General features: G+C 37.4%; 1 protein-coding gene across 1 annotated transcript; it reads left to right on the plus strand.

Moving 5' to 3' along the window:
* The first annotated feature begins 1,400 nt into the window (after positions 1–1,400).
* On the plus strand, positions 1,401–1,751 carry LOC133805746 (uncharacterized). Its single transcript, XM_062243907.1, has one exon. The coding sequence runs from the start codon at positions 1,401–1,403 to the stop codon at positions 1,749–1,751; it is 351 nt and encodes a 116-aa protein (XP_062099891.1).
* Positions 1,752–23,284: the final 21,533 nt, after the last annotated feature.

Genomic DNA, 23,284 nt, shown 5'->3' on the forward strand with positions numbered 1-23,284 from the left:
GTAAAGAAATGTTTATCTATGCCATAAAAAAAGACTTGGTATTTAAGTGATACAAACTAAAAAATTTAGGTATTTTTGTCGCTAAACTACTTTTAATATTAAAATTAATAAAGTAGTCTTTCAAATCAATTTCAACCATCTATTTTGAGAGAGATATCATTTTCTGACACTTATCTTGTACTCTAATAAATTTGTAGTGCAAGATAACTAAAGATGTCAGATTCGTGTGAAGTAGAGGTTTATTATTTCGTGCATAGGATTATATATGAGATTTATTGTAGGGATATTGACGGCGATAATACTTAATTTTTTTCAAAAGTTACACTTTAATACCCAATTTTTTTTTTTTTGGTAATAATACATTAATCTAAAATTTTGGTGCAACCGTTAGTACTCACCGTTAACTGCCTGTTAAGTATCCACACGACACATTTTTATACTCGTAAATTTAGGTATTAAAGTGTAACTTTATAAATGATTTGGGTATTGTTTCCCTAAAATATTTGCAGGATGACGTGACATGTTTGAGGGACACATACACAACACGTGGCTGGTTATTGATGAAGACATAGTCGACCAACGACTAGAGTATCAAGAAGAAATTGAGCTCCCAATGGGCGCAAGGAATATGTTGAGCATCATGGAAAATATGTGCTGACATATGCGACCAGATCATTCGTAGGACCGAGGCCAGTATTCTGGGACAATTATGAGTTAGATATTTCCAAGATATTTGATTCTCTTTATATGTAAATATCATTATTTCTATTATTATTTAAATATGCTTGTAGCACAAGTCAAGGAGGGCCCATAGGCTTATATGTACAACCTTGAGCCTATAAATATGACTCATGGGATTCATTTAGGGGATACACAGTATTTTGTATTCAGAGAGAGAACAAGTGCTTTTATACACAATTCTTTGTAATCAAATTCGGAGCTTGTGAAACTTAGTGAACCCTGGTTCGTTGATCGTAGGTTTCGTAGTTTACATCAATAAAAACACTAAGTGGACGTAGGTTATTACCAATCTCTGGGGCCGAACCACTATATAATCATTTTGTCGTTTTAGTTCTTGTATTCAGCTTTTTAATTCTTATCGTTCTTAGTAACTTTGTGTTGTTGACTAAATCGATGGTCAATATTTTGTTGCTTTCATTGAGAGTTGAACTCTAGAACTTCAAAACAACAATGGAGAATAACTCCAGGAGAGTAGGTCAAGCTGGACAGACATCTGAATATATGCCAAATCCACCTCCTCCACCAGGTGTAGCGGAGGACGAGCCATAGGTGGAATTGGAAGAGGAGGAGATGGGTGATGAAACCTTGCGAACAACTTTAGGAGTGTTGCAAGATGAGTTAGCCACTCTAAAGCTAACCAAGAGAATGTAGTTGAAACTATGGTGATGCAACAGATGGAGATCGACCGACAACGCCAAGAGCTAAACGAACGGCAGGCCGACATGGATTGTCGGCAGAGAGACGCTACAACAGCTTTAGAGGCAGCCATTCAGTTGGTTCGAGGACAGCCTGTTCCACCTGCACCAACCTCTCAGCCAGATCTGCCACCAAACTCTCACCCTCCTCAAAATCCACAATCAATTCACCCCCAGTGTCCTCAAAATCCACCACACCCAAGGAGTCCATTGCGACCGGAACAACCAGTTGCTCAGCAAGAAAGGCAGACCCAGAATCCTAATAGAAATAACGAGCAGCAACCACCCTCTCGTGCTGGTCGAGATAATACTTAGCATCATAGACAGAATAGGTACGGGCGGTGTCCCATAAGCCCTAGGCGTCAAACAACTGGAGAACAGAACCCTCCTGGCAAGGGACAATGTCCCTCAGGAAGCAGGAGGCAAATGGACTCAGGCTCTGCAGTCTGGGATCCCCCACAATAGAGCAATGTCAGGGGACGCAGCAACCAGCGTAGGCTTCCACCTGTTTACCAAGATGGACCAGGGAGAACAGAGGGGAACAATGCGTACAGCAGGTCGCGCACTCATAGGTCGCAATGATTATAATGAAGCAGACTCTAGTAGAAGAAACAATGGTCGACAGTCGGAGGAAAGGGACGGATAGCGAAATCCTCCCCCAATGGATAATCGACCAACAAGCTAGGACGTTGGGGGCAGCCCAAACAATCTAACGTCTTTGACTGACTAGGTACCAACGAGCAAAGACGAATGGATGAGGATTTAAGGGACGTACTTAAAGATCGAAGGGAAAGACACAATGAGTACTTCCCCCTAGCTCTGACCACTCCTGCCATACCAGACGTTATTCAGGCTCAAGTAGATGCCCTGAATCAAGTTGTGCAACAATTGGTCAGGAATAAAATGTCCCATATAGAATATGATCGGAGAAAGGGCACCCCATTCATTCACAGAATTACTATGGAAGAAATCCCAAGCAAGTTCAAAATGCCAGTACTGCCAAACTTCACTAGAAAAGAAGACCTGGTATCTTACGTGAATAAGTTTAAGATACAAATGGACATCCAGAAGGTGTCTGAAGATGCTCGATGCCGGATCTTTCCTGCCACTTTGTTTGATTCTTCCAAGGGGCGGTACTTTAAGTTTCCACCGGCCAGCATAGTTTCATGGGAAATGTTCGTAAAAGAATTCTATGGACAATTTTATGCTGGTCGGATACATCCGACAAAGGACAATCAACTGGTCGATATCTGACAGAAGGAATGAGAGTCTTATAAATATTATATATAGAGGTTTATGTGAGTAGCTGCTCAGGCCAAGACTGTTGGAGATGAGGGAAAAATGATGGCCATCACAGCTGGAGTGCAACGCCAATCTCCCCTATGGAACAACCTAAGAAAAGATGGAGTCAAGAGCACTCAAGAATTTCTAGACCAGGTAGACAAATACATCAAGCTAGAGGAGGCTATCACCAATGAAGGAAAGTCCCCAAAGGCTGGCCAGGGCAAGAAAGAAGAGTCGACCAAAGCGACCAGTGGGTCTAGAAAATCCAACAGCAATAACGGCAAAGGTAATAATAAGAATGGAGGGAAAAGGGCAAACACTGAGCAGGCAATGCCTGATAACAAGCGCCATTAGCAGAACATATATGAGTCGAGGTTCACCAATTACATGGCTCTGGTCGATAGTTGAGTTGAAGTGTATCAGGCCAGTCATACAACAGTCCCCTTTAGGCGACCAACCCCAATCAGGAAAGACATATCGAAGAGGGACATAACCAAGTTTTGTCATTTCCACAATGACTATGGACATGATACCAACGAGTGTAACCAGTTTAAGGACGAGATCGAGTTCCTTATCCGACAGGGACATCTGAGAAGATATGTACGAGCAAGGGAAAATTCCCAGCAAGGGGCCAACAGAGGCAACAAGCAGGCACCTGTAAGCCAACGCTCGCCTCCTCTGCAACCAGCTCTGGTCGCTGGTAGTTTGCTAACCTTCTGCGGGGGACCACATATATATGGTGACAGTGGTAAGATAAGAGAGAGATATGCTAGAACCCTACGTCACGATTAGGAAATAGAAATGCTAAATGTCAAGGAGAAAACTCCCAAAAAAGCTCGAACAGAGGAAGAGTTAATAACTTTCTCTGAGCTGGACGCACAACATGTCCAATTCCCCCACTCAGATCCTTTGGTCGTAGATGTACAAATCACCAACATGATGGTGAAACGAATGTTGGTGGATACTGGAAGCTCGGTAAATATTCTATACAAGTCTTCACTGGAAAAAATGAAACTATTAGTTCAAGATCTAGAACCATGCAACCAGACCATCTACGGTTTTTCTGACGAGGGGCTAGCACCAACAAATTTCAATCAGACTCCCAGTCATGGTAGGAATGACACCCAAGAACAGGACATTGCTCACTACTTTTATAGTAGTTGATTGTTCGTCTGTGTACAACGCTGTGATTGGAAGACCCAATCTTGTCGATTTGCAAGCAGTAACTTCGTATGGCATCTGGCCATAATGTTTCAACCGATGCAGGAGTTGGATGTTTATTGGGAAATTAGTGAGAGGCCAGAGAATGTTACAACTCATCGATCATGAAGGCAAGAAGAGGTGGATTGGGGAGCACAACAAAAAAAATGTTGATGGTGGTAAACGAATCACAAGCCCAATTAGGTGAACAAGTCACCAAATATAACGTTGCCCAAAGTGAGAATAGAGACTTAAATCCTCGCTTTGGGGATTTTGAAGAAAACATTGGACTTGTGGAAGACATCAAGGAGGTCCATCTAGAAGAAAAAGATCCGACTAGAGTTGTGAAAGTCGGTAAAAACTTAGAGACAACAATCAAAAAAGAGTTGGTGGAGATTTTGAGGAGGAACCAGGAGGTCTTTGCCTGGTCACACAAAGACATGGTTGGGATAGACCCAGCAGTTATCAACCATGTCTTGAATGTAGACAAAAACCACCCACCAGTGCAACAAAAGAGAAGGCTGCTCGACAAAGACAGATCTAAAGCCTTAAGGAAGAAGTCAAGAAGCTGAAGGAAAATGGATTCATCAGGGTAGCATTTTATCCATCTTGGGTCTCTAATTCCGTACTACTTCCTAAACCAAATGGCAAGTGGAGGATGTGCGTGGATTTCACAGACCTTAATAAAGCCTGCCCGAAGGATTTTTTCCCACTTTCAAGATTTGACCAGCTGGTCAATGCTACATCAGGACATGAAATTTTGTTATTGATGGATGCATACTCCGGCTATAATCAAATTAGCATGCATCCACCTGATGAAGAACACACTAGCTTTCGAACAGATACAAGGCTTTACTGCTACAAAGTAATGCCCTTTAGTTTGAAAAACGTTGATGCGACTTACCAACGACTAGTAAACCACATGTTCAAAGATCAGATCGGCAATAACATGGAAGTTTACATCAACGATATGCTAGTTAAGTCGTGAATAGCTGGTGAACACATCAAGGACTTACAGGAATTGCTTCAACATCTTGAAAAAATATTAGATGAAGTTTAATCCTCTTAAGTGTTGTTTTGGAGTCGGATCTGGAAATTTTTTAGGAATTCATAGTAAACTCGCGAGGAATCGAAGTCAATCCCGAAAAGATTCGAGCACTGATCGAGATGTAATCACCAGCCAAAATTAAAGATGTACAAAGTCTGACAAGGAGAATCTCGGCTCTTAGTAGATTCATATCTAAGTCTACGGACAAGTGTGGCCCATTTTTTAATCTACTCAGAGGAAACAAAAGGTTCGAGTGGACAAAAGAGTGCGGACAGGCTTTTCAGGAACTTGAAGCCCATATCTCGCAATCGTCCACTCTGTCCAAGTCGGTCGAAGGAGAAACTTTGTACATCTACTTAGCCATAACAGAGTATGCTGCCAGTGTTGTTTCAATCAGGGAGGAAGACAACATTCAAAAGATAGTATACTACATAAGTAAAAGGCTAGTGGGAGCAGAATTACGACATTCGGTTATAGAGAAATTGGCTTATTGCTCAATACTAGCATCAAGAAAGTTACAACCCTACTTTGAGGCTCATCCCATAGTTGTTTTCACCGACTAGCCACTACGAAAAGTCTTGCAAAAACCAGAAGTCGCTGGTCGACTACAAAACTAGGTAGATGAGATAGGGCAGTTCAAAATTTCCTATGCACCTCGAGCAGAAATCAAGGGTCAAGCTTTAGCAGACTTAGTAGCTGAATTCACAGGACTCCCAACAAGCGAGTCGATTATAGAACCCAAAGATCAAGACCAAACTCTAGCCTGGAGACTCTTCATAGACTGATCATCAAATGAGCACAACTCCGAGGCAGGGTTGATTTTAATTACCACGAAGGGCGTTGGTTTCATTGTGCAACAATATTCAACTTTACTGCCTCCAACAACAAGGTTGAGTATGAAGCACTGCTTGCAAGTTTGAGACTAGACAAAGATGTGAATGTGAAGTGACTAGAGATATACAACGACTCTCAGCTAGTTGTTAATCAGATCATTGGAGAATATCAGAATATGGGTCTTAAGATGGTTGCATATCTAAACAAGGCAAAAGACTTGCTAGCACAATTCGAGAAGTATACTCTCTAGCAAGCACCTCGCGATCAGAACTTAAATGCCAATGCCTTGGCAAAATTAGTGAGTCCCAAAGATGCCGACACTTCGAGCGTAGTACCAGTCGAATGTTTGACAGCTCCCAACATTCAAGTAGAAGAATCCTCCCTAGTAATACAAGTGTCCGATACATGGATGACTCCCATTATTCAATATCTCGAACATGGATGGCTACCTACAGAAAGGAATAAGGAAAGGACACTACAAAGGCAATCAACTCAATTTATCCTGCTCGATGGAATCCTATATCAACGAGGATATTTAATGCCTTTATTGAGATGTATTTCCAGGGAAAAAGCTAAGGAATTGACGTGAGAAATACATGATGGGTTCTGTGGAGATCATGCTTGGGGACAAAGTTTGTGAAAAAAGATTCTTCGACAAGGATATTTCTAGCCCACAATGATCGAGGATTCTATGGAATTTGTTAAGAAGTGTGATAAATGTCAAAGATTCTCCAAGATACCTTGAGCAGCCCCAAATGAGCTTAAATAGATGCAAATCCCATGGCCATTACCAGTCTGGGGAATAGATCTGATCGTATCTTTGCCCAAAGGAAAAGGAAATGTCCAGTATACAGTAGTTGTTGTAGACTACTTTACTAAGTGGGTTGAAGCTGAACCGCTCATGATAATCATGGCCAAGAAGGTGTTGGATTTCGTTGTCAAAAACATTGTATGCCAATATGGATTGTTGAAAAACATTGTATCAAATAATGGCATACAATTTGACAGCGACCTGTTTACCGATTTCTGCGAACGGCATGGCATAACGAAAAGATTTTCATCAGTTGCCCATCCGCAAGCCAACGGATAGGTGAAAGCTGTGAACAAAACTCTAAAGGACACATTGAAGAAAAGGCTCAAAGAAGCAAAGGGAGTGTAGCCAGAACAATTGCCCGAAGTTCTTTGGTCGTATAGAACATCACACCGAACAACAATAAGCCATACGCCATTTTCCCTAGCCTATGGGTATGAGGCCATGTTACTAGTTGAGTTAGATCCACCCTTGCATAGAAGGATAACATACGACCAGAAGACGAATAACCAGTTATTAATGGAGTCTTTAGAGTTGGTTAACCAAAGATACAAGTAGGCTCAATAACGAGTTGCAGCTTACCAACAAAAGGTCGCTCGATATTTTAATTCTAAAGTACGCAAAAGAAAGTTTGACGTAGGAGACTTGGTACTTAGAAGAGTTTTTCTCAACACTCGTGATCAGGTTGTTGGAGTACTTGGAGCAAACTGGGAGGGTCCATATCAAATTGAAGAAATTCTTCAACCAGGCACATACAAACTTGCTCGCTTGAACGGGGATCTCGTTCTTCGCTATTGGAATGGAGAACACATGCACAAGTATTATCAATGTACATTTCTTTTTAAAGATTTGGCTTGTATTAATTTTACTTTTTACAAGTTTTTGAACAATGGCTGCCCAGTTAGATGGCTGGTCGCTTATAAGTGTAAGATCAATTTTTGATCATTCATACAGACACAAATTTTTGTCCTTTTTTATACGAGAAATAAAAGGAACTGTGCACAGCCAATTGTTCTTGCCAATTATTGTATTTATTACAAGTATTTGCTCATTACGTGTGTTGTTTTGCTATATTATCATTGATTATTTATAAGTACGCGAGCAGTAATGTTCGAACATGTATTGGTCAATGACAAGTGACTAAGAACCTTAAACTCCTCGATCACTTAGGGGGCATATAAAATACTAAGCGAGCAAAACATATTATAAACATATGTAAACACGCGAGCAAAATATGGGAAAGCATACTACGACACTTATAGTATTTTTCAAAATTTTCTAGCTAATTTTGTAAGATAATAAAGTGTTATGCTAGGTTCGGTCATACGAGCATATGTTATAATAACAATTGTAATGTGCTATTTTTATAATATAAAAATAAAATATCTTTACACTGCGAGGAATTGTTGCTCAGAATTAATTAAAAATATTAAAAGTAAATAAAACTGCCTTAGGCAGCAGATTGTCTTAACACCGCAAACAATCTGTTTAGGTGTTCTAGTTACATAAAAAAAAAGTATAATTATTGTGCGATTGCAGGGGGTCCTATGGAGGTTTTTGATCGATGGAGGGTCCGACTTCCTCCTCCTTCATTGTAACGACCCAAAAATTACTAATAAGGTTTAAGGGCCTTGATTAGTGTGCCGGGAGGGAATAATTGGAGGTTAGGAGAATTAATGGTAAGAAAGTATGAATATGGTTACTGGATAAGCAGGCGGGCCCTGTTTGGCTGGTAAGGGCTTAATCGTAATTTTGGCCCGTTAGGGCATAAATGTGATTGGGGGTGACAAATTGTTGAGACCACATTATTATGTGGATAGGTAGATATATATATATGTATATATGTGCGTGGTTGTAGCTTTCGGCACGAGGCGATCCTAGAGAGCAAGTAGCAGGAAGGTCACTACGGGGCTTAATAGCTGACTTTGGATAAGTCAAGGGTATTATAGGTATCGGGTAGTTATTTAGACTATCGGGTTATGAAAATAAATATATGGAGATATATTTGAGGTTAGGAAGTCTAGGCGGGAATATTGGGGAATTTTACCATTTTTCCCTTGGGGACGTTTCTGCCACCCCAAGCCTCGGGATTGACTTAACGGGATAAAGGATAGACTTAGCTAAAACAGAAGTTAGTGGAAAAGAAGATTAGACCGACTCTTTTTCTCTCTCCCTCTTCTCTCTTAAGGAAACTAGGAAAAACACAAGGAAAACAGAGGAAATTTGGAGGATTTGGGCTGGGATCTCAGAGGGTTTCAATGGGGATTTAAAAGCTTAGCTCAAGGGTTATCCAAGGAACATTTAATCAAAGCCAAGGTGAGAATCAAACTGTGTTTTTGAGGTTAGAAACTCTGAGTTTTTCTGAGTAGTAAGATAATTGTAATTTTGATGTTTAAGGTTGAATTGAAGCTAGAAACTTGGGAACTAGCTGGGATTCTGCTTAGAGAAGGGGTTCAGCTGAAGAGGTAAACTTTAATTTATGATTTAGAAGCTTAAATTTGAGTTTTGTATGGTTGGTTTTAGTGTTTGAAGTTCTTGAGTTTCAGATATTGAAACATGGATTGCAATGAGTTCTAGGTTGGGTTTCCTGTTGAATTATGCTGTTAAAGTTGTCTTAAAAGCATTGGGAATGATTGATATTGAAATAGGGAGCTTTGGGATGATTTTTAGGTAAGGTTTAGAGGTTGGAAATGGTGGAAATTCTGGGCTCGAAGGGAAGGGCCACGGCTCTGTTCTAGAGCGCTGCGGCCCTAGGATGAAGATGAGCCAGGAGGGCTCGGCCAAGGGTGAGCGCCGTGGCGCCTTAGGCAAGGGCCGCGACACGTGTCTTCTTCCAGGGGTGGCCTTGGTTCTGTTTTAGGGCAGGGCCGCGGCTAGGCTTCAAGGGCTGCAACCCTTAGGTGTGTACTTGAACATTTGGGGTTTTTCAGCTCGGGAATCTAGCCTAGAGTGCTCGGGAACGAATTCCCCACCGTGCTTGGTGGAATTTGATGTCCCGAAAGTTTGTGTTATACCCGGCGATCTTTATTTGAATATTAATGGAATCCATTATCTTGGTTGTGACTAGGTGATAAGCTAGGGCTCGGGGAACGGATCGTGTAAAGGGGTCGTCCTTCTTAATTAAAGCACTTGGAATTAAGGTAAGAATACTGCACCTATGTAGGTGGATAGGATGGGACTAAGTGTTCCTTATATTTGATTGTGTTGCTATGTGAATATGTTGGGACTAAGAGTTCCCTAGAATTATATGAATGTCATGAGGTGGTATTATGCCACTGGGACATGTGATAAGCGGCCTAAGGGTGCCGAAATCAATACTTGCGCACATGGCACGGCTCGGACACTGGTATCCGAGGACAGCTTATTAATCACTGAGCTTGGTTAAGCTGGTCGGAGTCAGTGGGTATGTCACTGGGCTTGGCCAAAGCGAGCCAAAGACAGTGAATTAACATTAACCCTAGTTATTGCTTGACATATGTTCTATTATTGATTATGGTGTATGACTTGATGAGTATCTGGAGTTGAATTATTGGTTATTGACCAGTGTGCTGCCTTGAGTGTATTTTATGACTTGCTGGTAACTGATTAATGCCTTGTAATTATTTGGATTATGCTCAACGAACTGTTTAGCTGCTATTACTGTTATGTTAGGTTTTCTAGCTGGGCCTCGGCTCATGGGTTCTACGTGGTGCAGGTAATGCTAGTTGGCCATGGGTTGGAGAGCTTTGGGGGCGAGGTGTACATTGTCAGCTGCTCGGCCACCACAGTCGAGGGATTGTACAGGGACGGGAACCTAAATCGTAAATTTTGCCATTATAGTGGCTTGATTATTTATTTATTAGCGAGAATTTTGTATTTACGTTATTTAAACCCTGTTTTGGGATCCCATGTATCAAACATGTATTTTAGTCAAATTTAATCGTTTATAACCAAAATCCTTTTTAACCTGACTTGTTTATGTCATTAGTTATACATTTTGATTCAAATGACTTGATTAGCAAGTCTTGCACTATTTCAAACACACAGTGTAACGATCTTGGTTATCCAGGGCGTTATATTCATGCTTGCCTCCAGATATTCTTGCAGCTTGGCTACTTCCTTGTAGTTGGTTTCAGAGGCTTCTTTGAACTTCTCCTTCGCAGCAACAACCTTAGCCAGATCCTCTTGGCTCTTCTTCAACTCCTCAGTCAAAACGGCAACTTTGTGTTCAGTTGCCTTGACCTTGGCCTCCCATGCCTTAACCTCCTCAGCATGTTTGGCCTTAGTTGTGTTGACTTTGACCTCCCATGTTTTTATCTCCTTAGGATGTTTTGCGTCAACCTCCTCGGCGCGGCGCCAACCGTTGTTTACGGTAAGAAGACCCTGCGAATAGTAGAAAGATAAAGTCGTCAGAAAAAATAAAAAGAGAGGGTGTTCGACTACAATAAAATACTAGAAACTTACGCTGAGGACTTTGTTGAACCCACAAGTAAGGACCTGGTTGGGTCTCAGCAAAGGGAGAGAAGCAAAGGCCTCTTGGATGCGACGATGCTTGGCTATCTTTTGAAGTTTATCATTTGTTGACCAATAGGCATTGCTCAACAACTCTGTCTCCAAAGCCACCTGGTCGGTGGAGGGCTCGGTGCGAGGAGGAGGAGGTGTAGTTGTTTTGGAAGGAGTAGGTGCTGGAGGGTAATCTGGTCGAGCCTTTTTCCTCGAAGGTTCCACGCTAGCATCTCCAGAATTTTCCTACTCGATTTCTTCGAGTTAGTCGGTTTGCTTCCAGAGGTATAGATGTCAAACGCATCATCGATCTGCATAACTACATGAAAAACAAACGAGCAGATATGTCAAGAAATAGTTTTGCATGATAAGGAAACAAACTTAAAGAAATTCTAAGTAGTATACCTGAATTACAATTTCTGGTTGCTACATTATTTAAGGAACTACTGCTGCACTCACAATCTGTGTTGAAGAAGTCCAAGCTAAAACTACTGGTTGTAAAATTAAAGTTTTCGTCCTTATCGAATAGATGATAAGGGATGGGCAGTTTCTCTAACAGTGAAAAATCTATACCGTTCTCGTCGGAGGATTCGAGTATATGACCAACATATTTAGGTAATTTTTGTTTTCCTCTCTCATTTGGGGGAGGAATATTAGCTGGTCGAGTGTTGGCGTTGGGCTCTCGAATGGTCACTCCCATTGGTCGACGCCTTTGGGGCTGTGACACATCCTGTTGCTGCTTGAGATTTTCGTGTGCTTCAATGCCATCTCCAGTGGCACTCCCTGCAGTTGATGTTATATTATTTTATAATATAATGTAATATTATATTATATTATACATTAATGTTTTAGATTAAATAAATGTGACAAAGAGTGTCACATATTGTAACATATAATAGAGAGTTACAATATTTAGATATATGAGATATATCCAAATAATGTAACATATTTGGTGTTACATATTTGTAACTTCCAAATATTACCCTTTATTGTGTAAATTTGTTGTTACACAATATTGAGATGAATTTCATAAAGCCACATGTGATATGGCTGTTAGAGATATGATTTTAACCCTAATAATGTGATTTGGGAGTTACAAAATCATTTGGGAGGGTTTGGAACCGTTTGGAAAAACAACACATTTCTTAGTGCTGAAATTGGTCGGTGCTACTGAATGTTGGTGGCCGCGGCCAATGGGACAGAGACTAGTGGCCGCGGCCACTAATGTCTCTGGCCGCGGCCATAGGCCAAAAACTGACCAATTTTTCAGTTTTTTCTATCTTTGTTGAACGGCTCAAAAAACTCAAATAACTCTCAAATCTCCTTTTTAATTCCATATTAATCTAATTAAACATTGGTAACAGCCATGGGGTTTGGTGGAATTTGAAATTCAAAGGGTGTCTCTAAACTCTATAAATAGGAGCCTATAGCCCACTTGTAAGACACAACATTTCTATCCATTAGAGCACTTTGCTAGAAACACCTTGAGGCTTGATAATTCCAGAAAGCATTTTCTATAATCTGTGAGAGATCCCTTAGTGCTTGAGTTAGGGGGAAATAAGCTTTTGGACAAAGGTTTCAAACCTTGTTCAAGTTGGTGATCCCCAACACTCTTCACTTTGGTTGTGTGAGTGAGAGTTTATTGTTTTTGTTCTTATTTTCTTCTATTTGCTTTTCTACTTTTTCTTCTTGTTCTATTTACTTGTACTTTTGTTTAAGAGTTGTAATCTTTTTATTTCCTTTTGTTCAAACACTTATAGTTTATTTGTATCTTTTGTAATAGAGTTGTATTTTCTATTTCTATCACCTTACATCTCCTTCTCCTTTTATTTGTAATTTTCAGTTATAGAGTTGTAACTCTTCTTAAATCAATCATTATTTATTTGTAATATATTGCATAGAGTTGTAATTTATTATTATTTCCATTGAGGCAAAATACATATTTTCCTAACATTCAAAAGCTTATTCCTTGTTTGTTTCAATGGAAGGTGAGACCATCAAGATCATGAACCAAGACCTAGTGAGGTTGGATAGGTTTGATGGATCCAATTTCACTAGGTGGCAAGATAAGGTGAAATTCCTTTTGACAACACTCAAGATAGCCTACATCCTTGAGTCATCCTTGGCACCTCTAGCCGAGCCATCCGACAAAGTCACTCCCAAGGAGGTGGAGAAAAGAAGTAAGAGAGAAGAGGACAACCTTCTTTGTAGGGGTCATATCCTCAACGCCCTATCCGATAAGTTCTATGACCTCTACACCGAGACCAAATCAGCCAAGGAGATATGGGATGCACTTGAGAAAAAGTTTAAGGCGGAAGAGGAAGGTACCAAAAAGATTTTGATATCTCAATACTTCGATTTCAAATTTTTCGGTGATAAACCTGTTCTTCTTCTAATTCATGAATTGCAAATAATTGTTACCAAATTGAAAGTGTTAAAGATTGAGCTTCCCGAGGCCTTTCAAGTTGGTGCTATAGTGGCTAAATTACCACCAACTTGGAAGAGCTATAGGAAAAGAATCCTTCATAAAAATGAGGATTATTCTTTGGAGGAAATCCAAAAACATATTCGAATCGAAGAGGAATCGATATGTAGAGATAAACTTGTGGAGGGATCTAATGGAGAGACTTCCAAAGCAAATGCGGCATCGAAACCAAAACATCCCAAAAACAAAGGGAAAAAGGGTAATGAGAAACCTTTGGGTCCAAAAACCAACCCAAACAAGTTTCAGGGCAAGAAAGGTCCTTGCTTTGTGTGTGGGAAAAAGGGTCACTATGCTAGAGAGTGTAGGCATAGAAAAGACCAAGAAGGACCTAAGGTGAACGCAAATCTAGAGGAAAATATAGTTGTTACCCTTAGTGAGGTGAATGCGGTCCAAGGCAAGGTGAAAGGATGGCGGTATGATACATGTGCCACCATCCATGTCACCTATGACAAATCATTGTTCAAGACCTTTGAAGAGTCAAAGGGCAACCATGAGATACAAATGGGCACTGAGGGCAAATCCAAGGTACTTGGCAAAGGTACTATTGAAGTCTACTTCACCTTCGGCAAGAAAGTTACATTAGTGAATGTACTTTATGTTCCTGAAATGAGTATAAACTTGGTAAGTGGTGATTTGCTTGGCAAGCCCGGCATTAAAGCCATTTTCGAGTCCGGTAAACTTATACTTACCAAATCAAATGTATTCTTGGGAAAATGGTACTCTTGTAAGGGAATGGTTAAATTGTGCACCAATGATGTAACTTTCAACGTTATCAATAAAAATGCTAATTCTGCCTATATTATTGAGTATGATTCTTTATTTTTGTGGCATCTTAGACTATCGCATATATGTTTTTCTACCATGAAAAGAGTAATAAAATGTGGTATGATTGCATGCAATAATAAAACTATGGTAAATGTGAAACATGTGTTAAGGCGAAAATGATTAAGAAACTATTTCCTAGTGTAGAAAGATCATCTAATTTACTAGATTTAATCCATAGTGATCTTTGTGAATTAAATGGTGTTTTGACTAGAGGTGGTAAAAGGTATTTTCTTACTTTTATAGATGATTTTAGTAGATATACCTATGTGTTCCTTTTAAAGCATAAATATGAAACTTTTGATGTTTGTAAATTGTATAAATTAGAAGTTGAAAATCAAATAAATAAAAAGATTAAGGTGCTAAGAAGTGATAGAGGAGGAGAGTGCTTCTCTAATGAATTCAATAAATTTTGTGAAGAAAATGGTATAATTCATGAGTGCACTGCACCTTATACACCACAATACAATGGTGTTGCCGAAAGGAAAAATAGGACTTATCTAGAGATGATAAATTCTATGTTGGTGTTTTCTCAGTTGAACTTCAACTTATGGGGTGAAGCACTTTTAACCGCTTGTCACATTCTTAATCGAATACCAATGAAGAAAAATGAGATATCTCCATATGAGTTATGGAAAGGAAGAAAACCCAATATAGGGTACTTCAAAGTGTGGGGGTGTCTTGCATATTGCAAGAAAAACGAACCTAATAGAACAAAGTTAGGTTCAAGAGCCATAAAGTGTGCTTTTGTTGGCTATGCCAACAATAGTAAAGCTTATAGGCTATTAGACTTAGAGTCTAATATTGTGATTGAATCTAGAGAAGTTGAATTTTTTGAGAATATGTTATGTGACAACAATTCTCAAGCTTCAACATCTCTAATGGAGAATTTGTTATATGAGAACAATTCTCAAGCTTCTACATCCAAAGTTGATTCTCAAGAGGAGAATACTCAAAAGGATGTAAAGCAACCGTTTGAACCTAGAAGAAGTCAAAGGCTTAAAAATCATAAAAGTCTAGTAGTGGATGAGATAGATTCTCAACGAATTTCATTCTACATGGTAGAAGGAAATAGAGAAGAAGTCATTAGGAAAATTCCTATTGTACTTCTCATTGAGGATGATCCTAAGACTTATAGAGAAGTTATGCAATCGAGAGATAGTGCATTTTGGAAAGAAGTCATCAATGATGAGATGGATTCCATTCTTTCCAATAACACTTGGGAATTGGTAGACCTCCCACCGGGGTCTAAGCCAATTAGGTGTAAGTGGGTATTTAGGAGAAAATACCACACTGACGGCACTATCCAAACCTTAGCTAAAGGGTTTAGGCAAAAAGAGGGTATCGATTATTTCGATACCTATGTGCCTGTTGCAAGAACAACTTCTATAAGAATTTTGTTCGCTTTAGCTTCTATACACAACTTGTATGTTCATCAAATGGATGTCAAAACGACATTCCTTAATGGTGACCTCAATGAGGAGGTCTATATGGAACAACCCGAAGGGTTTGTCCTACCAAAATATGAACATAAAGTTTGTAGACTTGTAAAATCCTTATATGGATTGAAACAAGCTCCTAAGCAATGGCGTGAGAAATTTGATCATGCCATCATGTCTAATGGGTTTAGACATAACAATGGAGACAAGTGTCTGTATTCCAAAACTTGTAAGGGATATGTAATCATTGTTTGCTTATATGTGGATGACATGCTTATTCTAAGTAATAGCATGAAAGGGATAGAAGAAACAAAGAGGTTTCTATCATCAACCTTCAAGATGAAAGATCTTGGAAAAGTTGATACCAAACTCAGTATCAAAGTAAAGAAACATAGTGGGGGTTTTGCATTAGAGCAAGACCACTATGTTGAGAAAGTATTGAACAAATTTAACCATCTAAAGGTTAAAGATGCCAATACTCCATTCGATCATAGTGTAAAACTAGAGAAGAATGAAGGAAGATCGATGGCTCAATTGTAGTACGCTAGTGCTATAGGGAGTCTAATGTACGCTGCCCAGTGTACTAGACCTGATATAACATTTACGGTAAGTAAACTTAGTAGGTTTACAAGTAATCCAAGTGTGGATCACTGGAAGGCAATTGGAAGAGTCCTAGGTTATCTCAAGAAAACTAAAGGACTAAGCCTTCACTACTCCGAATTTCTTTCAATATTAGAAGGATATACAGATGAAAGTTGGATATCCAATCTTGGGGACAACTTGTCCACAACTGGTTGGGTATTTACACTTGGTGGAGGTGAAATTTCTTGGGGTTCCAAGAAACAAAACCTGTATATCTCATTCCACTATGGAAGCAGAGTTCATAGCTCTAGCTGCTACCGGCAAAGAGGCCGAATGGTTAAGGGATCTGTTGATAGAGATTCCCCTAATCAAAGAGAATGTATCTACTATATCGATACATTGTGATAGCCAAGTGACATTGGCTAGAGCATACAACGGAGTGTATAATGGGAAGGCTAGACACATTAGTCTAAGACATGGATATGTAAGAGAATTGATTCAAAGAGGAGTCATCTCAATATCCTATGTGAGAACAAGTGAAAATCTGGCGGATCCTTTCACTAAGACACTAACGAGGGATTTAGTGGCCACATCATCTCAAGGGATGGGACTTAAACTCCCTAAAGAGATTCACAATTGATGGTAACCTATCTTAACACTAGTTATTCAACTAGTGTTAGGTTCAATAGATAATAACAAGTCAATCAAGTGAATATTAGTTGTACTCAAAACAAGTCCCACCTGAGATATTGAGTACTTGTGTGTTACCAAGTGGAGGGTTAAAACCGAAAGGATTTTTAATAGAATTTAGTCTTGTAAAGACAAGTATTTTTGGTAACAAATACTGTAAGAATTCTACCTATATGGACCTAGGGGTGGTGCCGCCTCTCATGAGAATTGGGAGTATTCTCAAGAACGTCCATGAATAGAAAGTGCACATGGCCATTAACGGTGCAAAGCGAGACATAGAGGTCTCAAGTGAACATCTTAAAGGTGTGTGTGTTATCGCCGATTTGTTATTATGAAAAGATGGTTCAATGCCTAGTGCAACCAAATTTTCGAAAAATTTTGTGATAATTACACTATAGTAAAGTTCAATTTGAAAAACACTTTGCTTTATGCACTAATGCAATGACTCCTATAAGAGAGAGTTTTTATTTAATCAAGTGGGGGATATGTTATATTTTAAAATATAATGAATGATTAAATAAGTGTTACAATAGATAACTATTTAATCTAATGGGGGAATGTTATATTATTTTATAATATAATGTAATATTATATTATATTATACATTAATGTTTTAGATTAAATAAATGTGACAAAGAGTGTCACATATTGTAACATATAATAGAGAGTTACAATATTTAGATATATGAGATATATCCAAATAATGTAACATATTTGGTGTTACAAATTTGTAACTTCCAAATATTACCCTTTATTGTGTAAATTTGTTGTTACACAATATTGAGATGAATTTCATAAAGCCACATGTGATATGGCTGTTAGAGATATGATTTTAACCCTAATCATGTATTTTGGGAGTTACAAAATCATTTGGGAGGGTTTGGAACCGTTTGGAAAAACAGCACATTTTTTAGTGCTGAAATTGGTCGGTGCTACTGAATGTTGGTGGCCGCGGCCTGTGGGACAGAGACCAGTGGCCGCGACCACTAATGTCTCTGGCCGCGGCCATAGGCCAAAAACTGACCAATTTTTCAGTTTTTTCTATCTTTGTTGAACGACTCAAAAAACCCAAATAACTCCCAAATCTCCTTTTTAATTCCATATTAATCTAATTAAACATTGATAACAGCCATGGGGGTTGGTGGAATTTGAAATTCAAAGGGTGTCTCTAAACTCTATAAATAGGAGCCTATAGCCCACTTGTACGACACAACATTTCTATCCATTAGAGCACTTGGCTAGAAACACATTGAGGCTTGATAATTCCAAAAAGCATTTCCTATAATCTATGAGAGATCCCTTAGTGCTTGAGTTAGGGAGAAATAAGCTTTTGGACAAAGGTTTCAAACCTTGTTCAAGTTGGTGATCCCCAACACTCTTCACTTTGGTTGTGTGAGTGAGAGTGTATTGTTTTTGTTCTTGTTCTTATTTTCTTCTATTTGCTTTTCTACTTTTTCTTCTTGTTCTATTTACTTGTACTTTTATTTAAGAGTTGTAATCCTTTTATTTCCTTTTGTTCAAACACTTATATTTTATTTGTATATTTTGTAATAGAGTTGTATTTTTTATTTCTATCATCTTACATCTCCTTCTCCTTTTATTTGTAATTTTCAGATATAGAGTTGTAACTCTTCTTAAATCAATAATTATTTATTTGTAATATATTGCATCAATTTGTAATTTATTATTATTTCCATTGAGGCAAAATACATATTTTCCTAACAGTTGATTCCCTCACTTCTTGGTGAGGTTCTAAAAGGCCGACCAACCTCAAATTGCTTTTTGTGACTAGCTCCTTGACGCTTTTTTCTATATTCGTCATGTTGGCCAGGGCTACAGCTCTTATCTCCATTTCTGGAGTAGGGTCCGATCAGTACCATGGGCCTAGACACAATGCAAATCGACTAAGAACAAGGAAAAGATGCAAAACAGCTAGACGAATATCGAATAAAGATTAAAGATTTTACCTCCTCGAATGAAGGCAATGTTTTTTACAACTAGGTCAGTCGTAAGGAAGTACTCTTGAAAGTACTTTTATGCACGATTCTTTGTATTCAACTTCGGAGCTTGTGAAACTTAGTGAACCCTAATTCGCTAATCGCAGGTTTTGTAGTTTACATCAATAAAAACACTAAGTGGACGTAGGTTATTACCAATCTCCGGGACCGGACCACTGTAAAATCATTGTGTCATTTTAGTTCTTGTATTAAGTTTTATAATTCTTATTGTTTTTAGTGAGTCTGTGTCGTTGACTAAATCAAGGGTCAACAGGTATTATCGCCACCAATATCCCTAAATTTTTTAAATACTATAAAAATCATTTAAAATTTTAAAAAATATAAAAGATTATTAAAAACTAATTAATAAAACTAAAATTTACAAATTCGAAACAACCAAAATTAAAATTGAAACTCATAATCATCCCAAAATCCATTTTATTAATTAGTTTTTATTATTCTTTTAGATTTTTTAAAATTTATAATGATTTTTATAATATTTAAATAATTTAGTCTAAAATCATCCCAAAATCCATATGTGTCACGTGGATACTTAATGGGCAGTTAACAACGAGTACTAATGGTTATACAAAAATTGTAGATTTATGTATTACAATAAAAAAAAATTGGGTATTAAAGTGTAACTTTGAAAAAGATTTGGGTATTATTGTCGCCAATTAGACTAATAAAAATGTGTCACGTGGACACCCAATAGACAGTTAATGATGAGTACTAACGACTGCATCAAAATTATATATTTTTATATTATTATCGCCAAAAAAAATTTGAGTATTAAAGGTAACTTTTGAAAATTTTGGGTATTATCACCGCCAATATCTCAATTATTAAAGTCTATTGCTAATATTTATATAATTAAAGCTTATAAGCTAAGCTAATTTGCTTTAACTTAATTTTTTGGGGACAACTTAATTTGACTAGAGATAAGTGGTAGTATTAGACATAGAAAAAGGAGAATACCACCCAATAATTGGATAAGAAAAGTGACTTACATGTCCAGATCCATAGGTAAACGTTCCTCATATATTATTTAATAACTTTGAGGTGATCAAGTTTGGGATCCCAACCCTAATCCAATTTCTACAAATTCTATGCTTTGTTTAAGCGTTTATTGGGACTACATTTACACAGTTTATTCTCATACTCCCAAGAACATTTCTCACAATAATAACCTTATTCCCGTAACAAAGTCTTTAGAGTCTAAAGTTAGACTATTTTTCTCTTCTTTTCTTTTCTTTCCCCTTATCTTTTCACGAATCAAATTCACTTTATAAGTTATGAGTGTATTATGTAATAACTTATTCGATTTTGGAATTTTTAATTTTCGGAAAAAATTCGGACCAATTCAATATCACTTCGGACCTAAATTTGTACCACTTCAGACCTAATTTAGAATAAATTTGAACCTATTCGGACCTAATTCAGAACAAATTCATACCACTTCGAATTTATGTCTGAATTTGTTCTAAACTAGGTTCGAAGTGGTTCAAATTTAGGTCTGAAGTGTTTCGAATTTAGGTCCAAATAGGTCTGAATTTGTTTCGAACTAGGTCTGAAGTGATCCAAATTTAGGTCCAAAGTGGTCCGAATTTGTTCTGAACTTGGTCCAAAATGGTCCGAAGTTAGGTTTAAAGTTGTCTGAATTTGTTTCGAACTTGGTCTGAAATAGGTCCGAAGTAATCCAAATTTAGGTCCAAATAGGTCCAAAGTGGTCCGAATTTAGGTATGAATTGGTAAAAATTCAAGTTTTTTGAGAAAATTTTAGCCCAAAATAGTTCAAAAACATATATAAGTGATTACATAATACACTCATAACTTATAAAATGAATTTGATTCATAAAAAGGCAAGGGGAATGAAAAGAAATGAAGAGAAAAATAGTCTAACTTTAGAAAAGGGTATTTTAGACTTTATTATGGGAATAAGGTTATTATTGTGAGAAACTATTTTGAGAGTATATGAGATTAAATTATGTGTAAAATAGGGTTATTTTGAAGAGTTTCCTTTCTTAATTTATATGTACCATAATGACCCACTTTTTAAAATCAATTACTTAATTAGGAAAGCCTAATCCAACCATACTTCATGTTACTATGGGTTACAACTATATTATTGATTGTAGTAATCTTTTTATTTGTTCTTGTTTCAATTATTGTAGTGGCTCATCAGATCCCTTCTCCATTTAGCATAAAAAAATTGCTCAATTATTCATTTATTTTCTAAATGGGCAAATGATATATGTTGAGATTACGATTTTTATGCGATTATGAAATGTTTAATTTTCGAAAAATTTTGGACCTATTCATACCACTTCGGACCTAAATTCAGAACTAATTCAGACCAAGTTCTAAACAAATTCTGACCAAAATTCGGCCACTTCGGACCTATTCAGACCTAGTTCGGAAGAAATTCAGACCCAAATTTAGACTGCTTCGAATTTATGTCCGAATTTGTTCTGAACAAGGTTCAAAGTGGTCCGGATTTGTTTCAAACTTGGTCCAAATAGGTTCAAAGTGGTTCGAATTTAGGTCCAAATAGGTCTAAATTTGTTCCGGACTAGGTCCGAAGGGATCCAAATTTAGGTCTGATTTTAGGTCTAAATTGGTCTGAATTTGTTTTGAACTTGGTCCAAAGTGGTCCGAATTTAGGTTCGAAGTGGTCTAAATTTGTTCCGACTTGGTCCAAACTAGGTCCAAAGTGATCCGAATTTAGGTCCGAAGTAGTCTGAATTTAGGTACAAATTGGTCTGGAATTTCTCCGAAAATTAAAAATTCTAGATTTTTGGCAAAAACTTTACCCAGAACAGTTCGAAAAACATATATAAGTGATTACATAATATACTCATAACTTATAAAATGAGTATCATTCGTAAAAAGACGAGGGGAAAGAAAAGAAATGAAGAGAAAAATAGTCTAACTTTAGAAAAGAGTATTTTAAACTTTGTTATGAGAATAAGGTTATTATTGTGAGAAACTTTTTTGAGAGTATATGAGAATAAATTGTGTGTAAAATAGGTTTATTTTGAAGAGTTTCCCTTTCTTAATTTATGTGTACCATAATGACCCACTTTTTAAAATAATTACTTAACTAGGAAAGCCTAATCCAACCATACTTCATGTTGCTATGGGTTACAACTATATTATTGATTGTACTAATCTTTTTCTTTTTTCTTTTTTAAATTATTGTAGTGGCCCATCAAATTCCTTCTCCATTTAGCATAAAAATTTGCTTAATTATTCATTTATTTACTTTATTTTCTAAATGGGCAAATGTTGTATGCTTAGATTACGATTTTTATGCGATTTTGGAATTTTTAATTTTCGGAAAAAAAAATTCGGACCTATTCGGACCACTTCAAACCTATTTGGACCTAGTTCGGAACAAATTCGGACCCAAATTCAAACCACTTCGAATTTAGGTTCGAATTTGTTCCAAACAAGTCTGAGGTGGTTTGAATTTAGGTTTGAAGTGGTTCGAATTTAGGTCTAAATAGATTCGAATATGTTCCGAACTAGGTCCAAAGTGATCCAAATTTAGGTTCAAATTGAGGTCCAAAGTGGTCCGAACTTGGTCCAAAATGGTCTGAATTTAGGTCCTAAGTGGTATGAATTTGTTCGGAACTTACGAACTAAGTTCGAGGTGATCCGAATTTAGGTCCAAATTATCTCCGAAAATTAAAATTCCAGTTTTTTGGCAAAATTCTAGCCATGAATAGTTCAAAAAACATATATAAGTGATTACATAATACACTCATAATTTATAAAATGAATTTGATTCGTGAAAAGACAAGGAGAAAGAAAAGAAATGAAGAGAAAAATAGTCTATCTTTAGAAAAGGGTATTTTAGACATTGTCATGGGAATAAGGTTATTATTGTGAGAAACTTTTTTGATAGTATATGAGATTAAATTGTGTGTAAAATAAGATTATTTTGAAGAGTTTCCCTTTCTTAATTTATATGTACCATAATGACCGACTTTTTAAAATCAATTACTTAATTAAGACTTCATGTTGCTATGGGTTACAACTTTATTATTGATTGTACTAATCTTTTTCTTTTTTCTTGTTTCAATGATTGTGGTGGCCATAAATCCTTCAAACTAATTCAAAATAGATATTTATTAATTATATTAATATAAATTTAAATATTATAAAATAT

This window comes from Humulus lupulus, chromosome X, assembly GCF_963169125.1.
Source record: "Humulus lupulus chromosome X, drHumLupu1.1, whole genome shotgun sequence".
Taxonomy (NCBI): Eukaryota; Viridiplantae; Streptophyta; class Magnoliopsida; order Rosales; family Cannabaceae; genus Humulus; species Humulus lupulus.

Excerpts from the sequence above, each read along its gene's own strand:
- LOC133805746 (XM_062243907.1), top strand. The coding sequence starts at position 1,401 with ATGGTGATGCAACAGATGGAGATCGACCGACAACGCCAAGAGCTAAAC.